Source organism: Alternaria ventricosa (genome assembly GCF_023758065.1).
Source record: "Alternaria ventricosa strain BMP 2768 chromosome Unknown scaffold_4, whole genome shotgun sequence".
In the NCBI taxonomy this organism is placed as follows: domain Eukaryota; kingdom Fungi; phylum Ascomycota; class Dothideomycetes; order Pleosporales; family Pleosporaceae; genus Alternaria; species Alternaria ventricosa.
Window position 1 is genome coordinate 360,774 of NW_026055684.1, and position 12,796 is coordinate 373,569.

At 53.9% G+C, this 12,796-nt stretch overlaps 5 protein-coding genes across 5 annotated transcripts; 4 read left to right on the forward strand and 1 right to left on the reverse strand.

Annotated features, from left to right (window-relative positions):
- Positions 1-534: 534 nt before the first annotated feature.
- J4E93_002800 (uncharacterized protein) lies at positions 535-2,804 on the reverse strand (the record flags this gene model as incomplete). The annotated part of the gene is made up of 4 exons (XM_049340741.1): positions 535-1,777; positions 1,828-2,435; positions 2,484-2,719; positions 2,768-2,804. The coding sequence occupies 4 exons, from the start codon at positions 2,802-2,804 to the stop codon at positions 535-537; spliced, it is 2,124 nt and encodes a 707-aa protein (XP_049201623.1).
- Positions 2,805-4,517: 1,713 nt separating this feature from the next.
- Positions 4,518-5,957, forward strand: J4E93_002801 (uncharacterized protein; the record flags this gene model as incomplete). The annotated part of the gene is made up of 1 exon (XM_049340742.1): positions 4,518-5,957. One exon carries the CDS (start codon positions 4,518-4,520, stop codon positions 5,955-5,957), a length of 1,440 nt encoding a protein of 479 aa, XP_049201624.1.
- A 496-nt stretch (positions 5,958-6,453) lies between these two features.
- On the forward strand, positions 6,454-7,280 carry J4E93_002802 (uncharacterized protein; the record flags this gene model as incomplete). Its single annotated transcript, XM_049340743.1, has 3 exons — positions 6,454-6,465; positions 6,591-6,686; positions 6,747-7,280. 3 exons carry the CDS (start codon positions 6,454-6,456, stop codon positions 7,278-7,280), a joined length of 642 nt encoding a protein of 213 aa, XP_049201625.1.
- A 527-nt stretch (positions 7,281-7,807) lies between these two features.
- J4E93_002803 (uncharacterized protein) lies at positions 7,808-9,637 on the forward strand (the record flags this gene model as incomplete). The annotated part of the gene is made up of 1 exon (XM_049340744.1): positions 7,808-9,637. The coding sequence occupies one exon, from the start codon at positions 7,808-7,810 to the stop codon at positions 9,635-9,637; it is 1,830 nt and encodes a 609-aa protein (XP_049201626.1).
- Positions 9,638-11,540: 1,903 nt separating this feature from the next.
- On the forward strand, positions 11,541-12,487 carry J4E93_002804 (uncharacterized protein; the record flags this gene model as incomplete). Its single annotated transcript, XM_049340745.1, has 2 exons — positions 11,541-11,666; positions 11,957-12,487. The coding sequence occupies 2 exons, from the start codon at positions 11,541-11,543 to the stop codon at positions 12,485-12,487; spliced, it is 657 nt and encodes a 218-aa protein (XP_049201627.1).
- Between the last annotated feature and the right edge of the window lie 309 nt (positions 12,488-12,796).

The window sequence follows — 12,796 nt, forward strand, 5'->3', positions numbered from 1 at the left end:
CACGTGGCTGGCGGGATCATGGTTACGAAGGGCTCTTTGCAGCAAGAGAAGCGTCGAGGAAAGTGTTCAGGCTAAATTGATGCGGAAATACACCGGCCAGAGTGAGTTTATCGATATTGTCCTCACATACGAGTCCAGTTCACTTCCTTTTCGAAGTTCACGAGAAAGGCTGATATCGTCATTACACGTCCACAGACTATTTATACATGAAATCGAGAAGCCCCCGCTCTCGCCAGACGCAACAAAACTCAAAACGCCATTGCCAATGCCGATGTATCGATGAGACGCACCAAATTAAACACCACCCAGAACGACTGATATGAAGACCCCGGTACCCACCCATAACCACGATCTCATCAGTCATTAATATGTAACCCAACAACGCCGAGCACAAAGAGAGGGAGGTAGCATCCAAGTCGCAATACAGAGCGTGAGCAACGCGACGACGCCTTACAAGCAAGAAAGGAGTAAACGCTACAAGCTAAAAAGCTCAAACTCGCGTCTGCTCAACAAGACGGAGAAAAGAGGAAAGCACTAAGCGATAGGCCATCGAGTACGCAATCCTTGTGTCCATTGCCCGTAGAGGATGTCGGCCAATATCCCCTGCTGCTCCATGCCAGGCTCGACATAACCGGGCAGTTTCTTCTCGTCAAAGTAACCATGGCCATCAGCACTAGAGCCCTTCTCGCCGACCACAAAAGCACTCTGGCGGCGTTTGTGAGACTTGAGGTGAGGGTTGTTCTTGGCCATTACAAGCTTTGGTCCCTTCAGCGGAGAGCCCGAGTTGGCGATGGGTGTGCCATTCCGTGTCGGTGTCGATATCGGAGTGTGGTCATACTCTTCTGAAGACTTGCTGACGGTCGACGTAGCTGCACTCGTAGTGCTCGAACGAACACGTGTTGTGCCGGTACCATGCACAGTTGTACCACCCAAGCTAGTGTCGCTGGTCTTGGTGTTGTGCTTCAATGGTGATTGTACAGGCGAGACTTCTATGCCAAGAGCGTACGCGAGCTTTGTGTCGTTTTTGAGACGGTCCACCATAGCCTTCAATAGCATAAATTCGCCATGTGGGTCGATCTCGTCAAGATGCTGCCAGGCCTGCGCAACTCGTCCGATAGCATCCCGTTGATGAGGCGATGCTGTGTCAGCATGTGCCTCCTGGAATACGGAGTCCAAGACCTTGCTGTATGCTCGGCGACCGTATAATGCGTCTTTCGTGATAGGCATCTGACCATCGGGAGCAGGTGGCTCGTTCTCGTTGTTCATGTCCAGTGGGTGGTTAGACGTGGGAGGTGACGGGCGGAAGGTGCGCGCTTCGGGGTTCGGTTGGAAGGACTGATTGTTCTGAGCAGGCGGGTTGCTAGGGGGGTTTGAGCGAAGTGCCGCACGACGTTCGCCCGAGGAGACGCGCTTGAAGTGTCGTACGGTGGAAGGCGAGTTTCCAAATGTTAGATCGACACCCAACGGCGACTTGTTGAGATTGCTGACGCGACGAGCGGTGGGTGTATCGCCCGAAGGAACGCGGAAAGCCGTGGCTTGAGAAGTTCTCCGAGAAGATGGACGTCGTCGCGCTGGGAGTGGTGAATCGGTTATGTCACCCAGGGGCGCTGCGTTGAGGTCCATCCGTTGCATCATGGATTCGACTTCTTCGTTGCCTGAGGAGGGTATACGGGCCAGTTTGCGACGCTGTTTCAACGTCTGGCGTGCTTGAACGGTCCCTCGCTTGACGGTATCAAAGTCCCAATCGTCTTCCTCGGCTCTGGGGGATAGATCAACCCTGATAGACCTGTTAGCATGCTGTATAGGAAGGTTCGGCAAACTACTGACATGGTCTCTTCATAGTACTTGGGGTGCGAGGCCGCTTGTTGTTCCCTTTGGGCGTCGTACATCTGCTTGCGCTCGACGAGCTCGCGCAATGCCTCGACCTTGCCCGCGCGTTGGACGAACCGGTGTTTGAGGAGTTCCTTCGCAGTTGCACGTCGATCCGGATCCTTGATGAGACATTGGGCGATGAAGTCTTTGAAATCTTTGCTCCATTCGTCGCCCTCCAGCCTCGGTGCTGGGTTCTTCGGAATCGTAAAGAGCACCTTCATGGGATGCGATCCAGCGTGCGGCGGTGCGCCCTCTGCCAACTCCATAGCGGTGATTCCGAGGGACCAGATGTCGGCTCTGAAATCATAGCCAGCCTCCTGGATGACCTCGGGCGCCATCCAGAAGGGTGTACCGACAAACGTCATGCGTTGCGATTTGATATTCGTGAGTTGTGCGGCGACACCGAAGTCGGCGAGTTTGACCTTGCCTTGGTCGGTGAGGAGTACGTTGGCGGCCTTGATGTCGCGATGGATCTTGCCGGTCGAGTGTAGGTAGTCTAGCCCGAGCAGGAGCTCTCGGCATGTGATGGCGATGTGTGCTTCGCTGAAAGTACCTGGTGCCAACTATGACGGTTAGTCTAGCCATCTAATATCGGTTGGGTGGCTGCGTACCAAGTCGGCGGCCGAGCCTCCCCCCAGATATTCCATGACTATCCATAGCTTGACGCCCTTGACGAAGCTGGTCTTGTATTCGGTGATGTATGGGCTGTGGCAGGTGCTCAGTAGCGAGATCTCGGCTTGGATGTCGGCGAGCTCTTCGCTGCTGTCTTCGAGGTCGATGTGCTTGATGGCGACTGTCTCGCCCGTTGTGCGGTCAATGGCTTTGAACACCTTTCCGAAGCTGCCGCCTGCAATGGTCAGTAATGAAGAATTAACTAGGCTATGTCAAAACGTACTGCCCAGCTCCTCCATGACTTGATAGTTTTCGGCCATGGCGGGCGATTACCACGTCGCTAGGCGGATCGCAATGGCTGAGAAATATGGGGTGTGGTCGGGGGTCGGGCCAAGATAGATGCAGTGGTGTTTCGGCGGAAGACTGTTGGGATAGGAATAAGACTCGTCTGTGGTACTGGGCTGCTCAATTGCGCCGCCGTTGTGGTGTATATCCAGAGTACCGCGCAGGGTCCAGCCCTATCATCGCCGAGGCAACCAGCCTGATCGTCAAACAAACGCACATCCCCGCCGCCACTTTTTGGCGGAGATTGGCATGACGTCGGTAGGTATCAGTGCTGTGGAAAAACAACACAGGTCGGGCATATCCAGGACAGCGCACCAGACGTCGCAGCCGTGTTGCGGAGCCTTTAGCATCCAAGACCAGTTTGTCGACGCCATATCCAGAGCAGCCCATTCCTCTCCTCACCAATGTTGCCCTGCATGAATTCCCCACTGCGGCTGTCATGCAGCAGCGGCTACCAAAACCGTCAGCCATCTTGCCAATAGACGTGTGTGGTGGTGCATCGCCTGCGCCTCATCCCGCCGAGGTTTACTTTTCCGGTTGCTGAGGGAAACGTGGGCTAACCACATGGTGCTGCGAGGCACTCCAGGCATGTCAAACCTACCATCCCACTCACCGCCAGCTAGGCTGGATTGCGAACAGTCCTCGTAGCCTGAAACAGGCCGCCTGTACAGCGCACTCCTGGCTGTTGCTGCAAATTAGGACAGAGGGCGACGATGGGCCTCCATGGTTGTCTGACCGCCAGGACATCGTGCACCATGTCATCCGTTGCGGTTCTCCTCAGCAACCGCAAAATTAGAGTCTAGTCCAAGATGACCACCTAACGTCGTTGACCGGACATTCGAGGTGCTATCCAGCTAGCTCAAACGTGACGGCTACATGGGTCGTGTTCTGAGGTGTCAAATTACGTGGCCCGACCCCTCATCTCCGCAACATGGCAGTGTCGTCTCGAGAATGTGGGACCGAGCATGTGTTCGACAACAGACTGCGCGTGTGGTGACCTGTACGTCTGAGTATGGCATGGAGCAATGAGCGGGCGGCTGTAGATACAAGACAGAGCAGCGTCGCCCTCAACAGGCGGACATTGGTTCACCGTCTCCACACAGGGCCTCCGTCACGAGACTAGCCGCGCAAGCAGTCCCTTGGACATGCAGCCAGGAGATGGGTTCCTGGATTGGGTTGTTGATGGCCTGAGCACGGCGCGCGTGAGCGACGGCTGCACAAAGACTGCGGCTTCGGCTGTAGGAATCTCTAGATACTCGTTGCCGCTCTGAACTCCGTGGCATGCGCTCTTCAATGTCTTTGGTATGAGTTCTTGCGCCGCTGGCTCAACGCTCTTCAAGTCTTGGTTCTCGTGGTTTAGAGGGTCTCTCCTCCTCCGATTGGTCGGCCTCCCTACAGCGCTTCTAGCCCTTTATCTCGAAGTCCACGGCAGCTCCCCAGCCGCCGCCTCGCTTATTCTTCACCGACTCGCTCGCCGCGCTCGTCTCTCAACCATTCTCTGTACTCTCAAGGAGGGACACTACGTCAGCAATACCATCTTCTTCGTCGGAGGAGCAGACTCGATGGACAGAGCACAGACACCCACAACCCTGCACGACAAAGGGGCCGACTCGTCATCCCAGTCGTCAATAATATCCTCCAACGCCCCCGACTCCAACGCTTCTTCCCAGTCCTCACCACCCAAGACAATGCCGTCGCATTCTCGGTCCAAGACGGTCGACGTCGTCGGGCAAGGCAAACGCCTGTCCCTGCAGTTCCCCATCCAGCCAAGTACGGGCATCAGTTCACCAACCTCCTCGACACGGTCGCGCCCGCAATCATGGATGAACGGGGCAACGTCTGTTCATTCGCCCGAACCCGAGGATTCCGCCTCCGAGACGAATATTCTGGCGGTTCTGGCTGCTCAAGAGCGCTATGTGCTCGAACTCAAGGAGGAGCTCACCAAAGCGGAGGCTGACCTGAACACGCTCAAGACGCACTGGACCCAGCACGAAGCGAACAAGCGTCGCAATGAGGTGCGCAAGGTTGCCGCGCTGCAGCCTTTGAATACGTCGCTCGCCAATGCTCCACCGGGCCAATACGAAGACGATGGTTCGAATTCGTGGATGCAGAAAGAGATGGAGCGCAGGAAGAACCTGCTCAGCAGCACCAAAACTTCCCAACGGAAAGTCTTCAGCGGCTCGCGACATCTACGAACGCTATCCCTACTCTCTCCCGACCGCCTCCAGTCGCCATCCTTCCCCCAGCCACTCGAGCTACACGATGACCCCGCTTCCAACTCCCGACCGCAGCTCCCTGCACGGGCTTCTACTTCGTCAGATATCACACGACAGATCGTCAATGCCGGTGAGCACGACCGGTATGACATGGGCGGTATGCCGACCATACAACGTGAGCAGCTCATTCGGGCTGGCACTCAGATGGCGCAGGATTTCAAGAAAGGGCTATTCACATTCATGGAGGATATCCGACAAGCCACGGTGGGCGATGAAGCCGTCAACACGGCGGACGGCAATACTGGAATACCAGGTGTCAAGAACCCCTCTAAATCTGGCCGCAAACCGTCCGAGGGTCGCCCCGCCCTTAGTCGGTCCGCCAGCTCGAAGAAGACCACACAGCAACTAGGCTCCACTGGCGACGACTTCTGGAAGGAGATGGGCTTGGGTGAGCCCAAGACCACTGCAGCCACCAAGAAGACGCACGCACTCAAGAACACAACCCCGCAAAAGCAGATCCGCAAAGTTGCATCCGAAGAAGACTGGGATAACTGGGACACCCCCAACGAGTCACTTCTGGTCGACTTAGGAGACTCCAAGGACAGCTCAGATGAATCGGATGCGCAGACCTCGCCGGTATCCGGCCCAGGCAGCTCTCGAACTAGCACCAGCACCAGATACCACTCGAAGCGTCATGACTCCAAGGCATCGTCGCTCACCTCCATCAACCAAGAAGACCTCACACCACGAGACTCAAAGCGCAGCTCTATCCCGTGGCCTGATATGACCAAGGTGTCACCCAGCAACTTGAAGCGTACCGCATCACATCTAATGAAAGAGTGGGAGAAGCAACTCACCCCGCCCCCGGAATCGAGGAGTGAAGATTACTCGCATGGCGATTTTATGAACTGAACGTTTGAAACGGTAGTTGCATTTAGCGATTTAGCATTATGACGCGACGCCATTAACAGCAATGTCTAATTCAGTGTTGGAGAACTTCTTGAAGAGGTGGTTTGCTGTGTGGAAAAGTTCAAGGTATAGCATGGCGTTGGCGTAATTGTACATATTGGAACCTAGCTTCGGGTAGACATGTACCGTCGTAGAAGCATAATGAGAATCCGAACACTTCAAAACGATGCGACCCAAACGCTTGCTTGCAACATGCGTGACGCTGCAGAGGCGGTGCCAAGACCCACCTGCCCGGCATTTCCCGTCCTCCGCTCTGAACTCCGCAAAAGTTCCCGGCGGCGGCGCATCGCATCGCCTTTGCAACAGTATCACTTGTCCCCTACGTTTGCTTCGCGCCGCAGTCGTAATCAGCTTCCAGAAGATGGCTTTTCCAGGAGGCGTGGGCTCCATGCCAGCCGCGATGAATCCCAATGCAGGCATGTCCGAACAGGAGCAGCAAATGGTGAAGGCAGTATGTGCGACCCCGTCTCCTCTATACAGTTGCGGTGGAACAGGATAGCATGTCGTGAAGGTGTAGCTGGCTATACAAGGCTGTCAGATTATATGGTCAAGGAATCATGGCTAACGTTCAAGTAGATGCAAATGGGTATGGAGTCTTGCATCGGCAAGACAGTAATGGCAGGCGTGATGGGTGGCGGCCTGGGTGCTATGTTTGGACTCTTCATGGCTTCCGTATGTGGACAAACAACTCGACATTTCGAAAGAAGGAGAAGGCACGACTGACATGCACAGATGCGATACGACACCCCGATGTCACAGCCCCTCCCCGTCAACACGCCGGCTACAAAACCTACAACCGCAGCCACAGGCGCAACGGCAACGGCAGGCGTCAAGCCTTCGACGATAGCTACCGGCAGCGTTAACTCCGCATCTGCAGCCACTCTCACCTCAGCACCCTCGGCCTCTGCGACTGCTACCCTTCCAAACCCTACCGCTACCGGTACCGTACCTCTTACAGACCTTCCCCTACGGCAACAATTACGGGCCGGCCTGCGCGATATGTACCGATCCTCGATCTCTAGCGGACGCAACTTCGCCAAAGTTGGTGCTATTTTCTCAGGCACCGAGTGCGCAATCGAGGGCCTCCGAGCCAAGAACGATCTGTACAATGGAGTGGCTGGAGGCTGCTTGACTGGTGGTATATTGGCAAGAAACGCTGGGCCGCAAGCTGTGGCCGTAGGATGCGCAGGCTTCGCAGTTTTCAGTGCGGCCATTGATGCGTATATGCGTATGCCAGAGGACGAGAGAAGCAAACCTATCGCGTAGTGTCTGTAAGGCGACTATCACGATCATGAGTCGAACCTGGGATGGAATTCATGTCATTGATGTATGTGTACGATATACCACAAGCGACGTTGGGGTGGACTCGCGACTTAGCATTGGGCGGCGTTTGGAGGATTCATTCTATCAAGATTCCCGATTTCAAAAACGAGACCGAAAACAATATCGAGAGTTATAGAATATAATCTTAGCCATCTCTCAGTATTACAAAAAAAGACTTAACTTGATGTATGTCGAACTCGCGTCGACTCATTTACCTCCAGCACGAGGCTCCCATTACTGCCACCAGTGCGATCCGGCCAATCAAAATTCGTCAGGGTCTCACACCAAAAAAGTCGGGCCCCACCGCCACCATCGCGAAATCTTCTACCACACCAGCGGCACGCCCTAGTCATATTGACGGTCCAACCCTCGTAAACTTCCGAACTTAACATCAGAGTCTCAACTTTCCACGTACAACAAACCGAAATCTCCTGTTAACCGGACTGCGACTGCTGCCGGTCTATCGCGCAATGGCAACACCCACTGCGACCCAGCAAAAGCCCATTCACTCGCTTATTTTGGATACGGGTCCATTGATCAAGAACACAGTCTCGATCTCTACCATCATCAACGCCGCGGAAGAACTATGGACTACACCTGCTATTCTCTCCGAAATCCGCGATGAAGCCACACGGTCACGTGTACAGACAACATTGATTCCATTTCTGAAGATAAGGAATCCTCAGCCGGCAAGCTACGATGCAGTCATTGCGTTCAGTAAGAAGACAGGTGATCATGCGGTACTCAGTAGGCAAGATTTGGGTATCCTAGCCCTGGCCTACGAAGTGCACTGTGAGAGGAACGGTGGCGACTGGGGCCTGAGAGAAATACCAAAGGGCGAAATAAAGAGGAGACCTGGAGAGATTGAGCAGTCGAACGAGGAGAAACCGCAGAGTGGGGGCCTCTCCGCATCAGCAAAGAAGCGCAAGAACAGGCGGAAGGCAGCCAACAAGACTACCGAAGATAACGCTGAAGATACGACGGAAGGCGTACAGATCGATTCCGGATCCGTCGAACCAGAGGATATTGATGAAGGCTGGGAGCAGCCTACAGGAAAGCGGGCGGCGAAGGCCAGAGCGCCCAAATCTACCAAGTTCAACTTCAAGCCCGCAGCGGAATCAGACAGCAGCCTGGAACAGGCCAACGAATTAGAGGAGCAGACCGCCAAAGCCGAGGTAGATGAAGAAGAAGGTGGAATAGCCGTCACTCAGGAGCAAGTCGAGGAGCAAATACATGAGCAGGTTGTTGCACAGGTTCAGGATCAGGTTCACGAGCAGGTGCAAGACCAGATTCACGAGCAACTTGAGAAACAGGGCAGAGGAGAGCTCGAGTCTCAAGCTGTAGAGCAGGCGGAGGAAAAGATCGAAGAGCAGGTCACAGAGCAAGTTCAAGAACAGCTTCAAGAACAGGCTGGTGAGGAGGGCCCAATAGACCAATCGGCGGCGGTTGAGGTGCCCACCACCAACATCCACATCGAGCAGAAGGCAGAGCTCTCACTCGCGCCTGAGACCTCCAGCCAGCGAGATCTACCAACCCAGCAAGTCAGCCCTGACGAATCAAAACTGGAGCAGGAACTGGAGGACCTTTCGGTATCCCATCACGCCACTCAACAACCTACGCCCCCCACGACTGACGATTCAGCTGCGGAGTCTGACTCTGATGGCGACTGGATTACCCCACAGAACCTTACAGAGCACCAAGCCAAGGATGGAGCCATCCAACCGCAAATTCACACCACAGCCAATCGCCAGCTGGACGTAGCAACCATGACGATAGATTTTGCGATGCAAAACGTGTTGCTCCAGATGAATCTTCAGCTTCTCTCCACAAACATGCAACGTATCAAGAACGTCAACACCAAGGTTCTCCGTTGCCACGCATGTTTCAACATCGTCAAGCAAATGGACAAGCAATTCTGCCCCCGTTGTGGTCAAGCAACTCTACAAAGGGTTTCCTGCTCTACAAACGCCGCTGGAGAGTTCAAGATCCACTTAGCCAAGAACTACCAGTACAACAAGCGTGGCGATAAATACAGCATCCCCAAGCCCATCGCCGGCACTGCAAACACAAAGTGGAGTCATGGTCAGGGAGGAGGCAAAGGCGGCTGGGGTCGAGATCTCATCCTTGCTGAAGACCAGAAGGAATACACGAGGCGTGCTGAAGAAGACAAGAGGACCAGGACGAGGGACCTCATGGATGACAACTACCTGCCGGGCATTCTGACAGGCGATCGGGGCAGAGCCGGTGGCAGAGTCAAGGTAGGCGCAGGCAAGAACGTCAATGCGAAGAAGAGGACGTAGGATGCTGTTGTGGCTGCCACTGAGCCAAAGCAGTTGGGGCCATGCAGACTTTTGGTCAGGTGGACTCGGATGATATGATGTGGTGGTGAAAGCCATCGGGTCACCCGGCTTACTGGGTTTTGGGCGTAAAGGTTCATGGCGAATGGTGTTGAGCCATGCTTGGTTGATCATCGGAAGATATGTCTCAGATAGACGCATGATATCCTAAAAGTTCCTATTTGTCCTCTCCAAATATTTGAGCAGATGGTCCCTTGTTGCCTCGCTCCGCCTGTCCCACTCGATTGCAAACAATCCAATGTCTGACGACCGTACGGTAACATGATCCTCCAATCCTTCCAATATTCCTCCATGCACCACACGTTTGTATTTCGAATGCGCGTGATGAGTTTTGCACTGCACACCGCTTGTGTATCACCGTACTGTGATTATGTGCCATATCTGCATTGTCCAGTGAACCCACTTCCCAAAACGCCACTGCGCCTGTGACTGGGTGGTATAGTAGACGCGGAAATCCGGTTGTGGCTCGGCACGCTCGGTTATCTTATTGAACGAGTGGCCTCTATGTAAGGGTCAACGATCTGCATCCAAACGAGCTGTATGCCGACAACACTGCAAGATACTCGGCACACGTTGCTACATTGATGCGGACGCAGTAGTGCGTGTGCAGGTTCTTGAATCGGCAGTATGGCTTGGCTTATCTCTTATTCCGGGCTGCGAGTTGCAGGGTAGTCTTTAGATCCTATGTAATATACCTGTACTCCTCATTCAGCCCCTGCGCTGCGGACGTGAAGCCATGGGTCCGTGTCTTGGAAGGCCTCAAGATATGACTCAGCAGGGACTCACTGGGGCGACGCCACCACAGTCTGACAGGATATGGTGCATACAGCGTTACTATACGGTGCCATCATTAGTATCCTAAGAGCTGCCTGAGAGTGGCTCAGTCACAGCAAAGTGGCGTAATACCCATCAGCTCGTGATGTAATCGAAAAGCCAATGCGCAATGGTTTTGAGCGAAAGGACTGGCAGTCAGCAAGTGTATTTCAGTGGTGGCTGAGATGTAATTCCACGCTCAACCTCGAGCTGGTGACCCTGTACGGGTTCAGACGATCGGTGGCCATCTCATCTGCACCAGTGGTATATCGTGATTCGGAGCTGGACGCTCTCGTGTCTCACAACTGCGGAAACGTGGCGTACAGTGACAGCCGAGTCCGTGTAACAACGCATTACCCTTACATAGCTCCTTACATAGCACACATGTGGACTGTGCCCAAACGCCTCGCTTACGTCAATTCAGTCCAGCTTGAGATGTTGCGATTGGTTCTGGGGGGTCTTCGGGGGTGGATCACGTTTACCGGCGGTGCATTGAAAGAGCGCGTTATGTGAATGGTAGGGCGCCTCGAGGCCCCAGGCGACGGGGAAGGGACTGCCGACGGGCCAGCATGTGAACGGCGTGGTATGAGAGTATACAAAGACCTCTGTTCCGTTACCATATTACTGAGGCCGCGATTGTCTTGTACAATATACCTTGTGTTTGTCTTTTATTGAGTCTTTATGGCGATTCTTAGTATTCTTAGCTCTTGGGCGTCGCTTCCTAGATCGTACTTTCGACGGGTAGGTCTTGTTCGTTGTTTGTTGTTTCCTTCTTCAGCACCATCATACTTACCCACTCCAGCGATCGAGATCTTCTTACACACCCGAGTTCACCGACAGCTCTAAACAGCCCACCTCCACCGTGGCTAAGGAAGTTCCGACCAAGCCCGGAGACCATCGCACCAGGATCATTGCTCGTCTTCGCGATCAAGAAATCCATGTTCCGGATGTGCATTACATATACACGGACTGGGCAGCTAAAGTGCACCCGGATGTCCTGTTGCTGAGACAGCATCTAGAGGGATACTTCCAAATGTTCATCAGTACCGAGAGCCAGAGGAAGAAGCAACGCAGGGTGGACAACGGACTCTGCGCGGGATACTTTTGGACACATGTGGAACCAGAGAAGTTTGTTATTTTAGGAGAGCTTGTGGCCTGGGTAACTTGGCTCTATCCTCTTTCACGATGGTCGACTGACGTAAACTCTAGTTCTTTTTCTGGGACGACGAAATCGATTGCGGTACTCTGACAGATGATCGCGACAAGACCGAAGCTTACTGTGACGATACAATCAACTTTATTCGACATTGCTTGCAGCCAGAACTCGATGGCGAAGTTCCAGCTCCGGGGCGATTGCATAACTGCGGTCCATGGGTCAACATAGGAAGAGCAATGCAGGAGGGCCAGTCGAGGGGTACGTCCGACTCAAGCATCCTATACAGACATTAGCTAAAAAGCATTGCAGAAGCACGCGACCAGTTCGCTGAAACCATCTACGATTTTATCCGCGGCGTCAAGACATCTCAGGCTACATGGGCGCAGGGAATGTCCACTCTCGAGGAATATACAGCGCGCCGCTTGAGAACTGTTGGTACAAACCCTTGTATTGCTGTCATGCAATGGGCCTATAGCCTCACTCTTCCACAGTCGATTTGGAACCACGAAGCTGTAGTAGCCATAACGCGCGAGGTAGCCATCTCCGACTTCCTCTGGAACGACATCGTGAGCTTGCGGAAGGAGATAGACGACGGCGATATCGATTCCGCCATCCCGGTGATGGTATGGAACGAGGGATGTAGTGCGCAGGTTGCCGTTGATCGATGTGTGAAGATGGTGGAGGAGAGCTGGGCGAGGCTGTTGAAGGCAGAGACACGACTTGTGAAGGCGCATGCTCAAGAGTCTGAGCAGACCAGGCGCGATATCGAGACGCTGGCTGGCGCGTGTAAAGACGTGCTGGTTGGACACATGGTCTACTCGTGAGGCTCTTGGATAAATTGCATCCAGGACCATGCTGACTTCAAGCTAGGCTCAAGATTCCGCACAACATGTCCGCAGCAAAGATGAACGAGAAGGATTGCAGTTTCTGCATTATCCTTTAAAGTCGAATTCTCGAGAGGCGTCGTCCGATGTGAATAGAGTGCATAACAGACCCTGGGACAAAGAGCAGTTTCCGGACATCGTATATACGCCCTTGTTTGATTTGAAGATGAATAGCCCGCGGCTTGGTATGAAGGCTAGAACGGACTCTCCTGAGTACAAATACGGAGCAATACAACCTTTTTCTCTGGA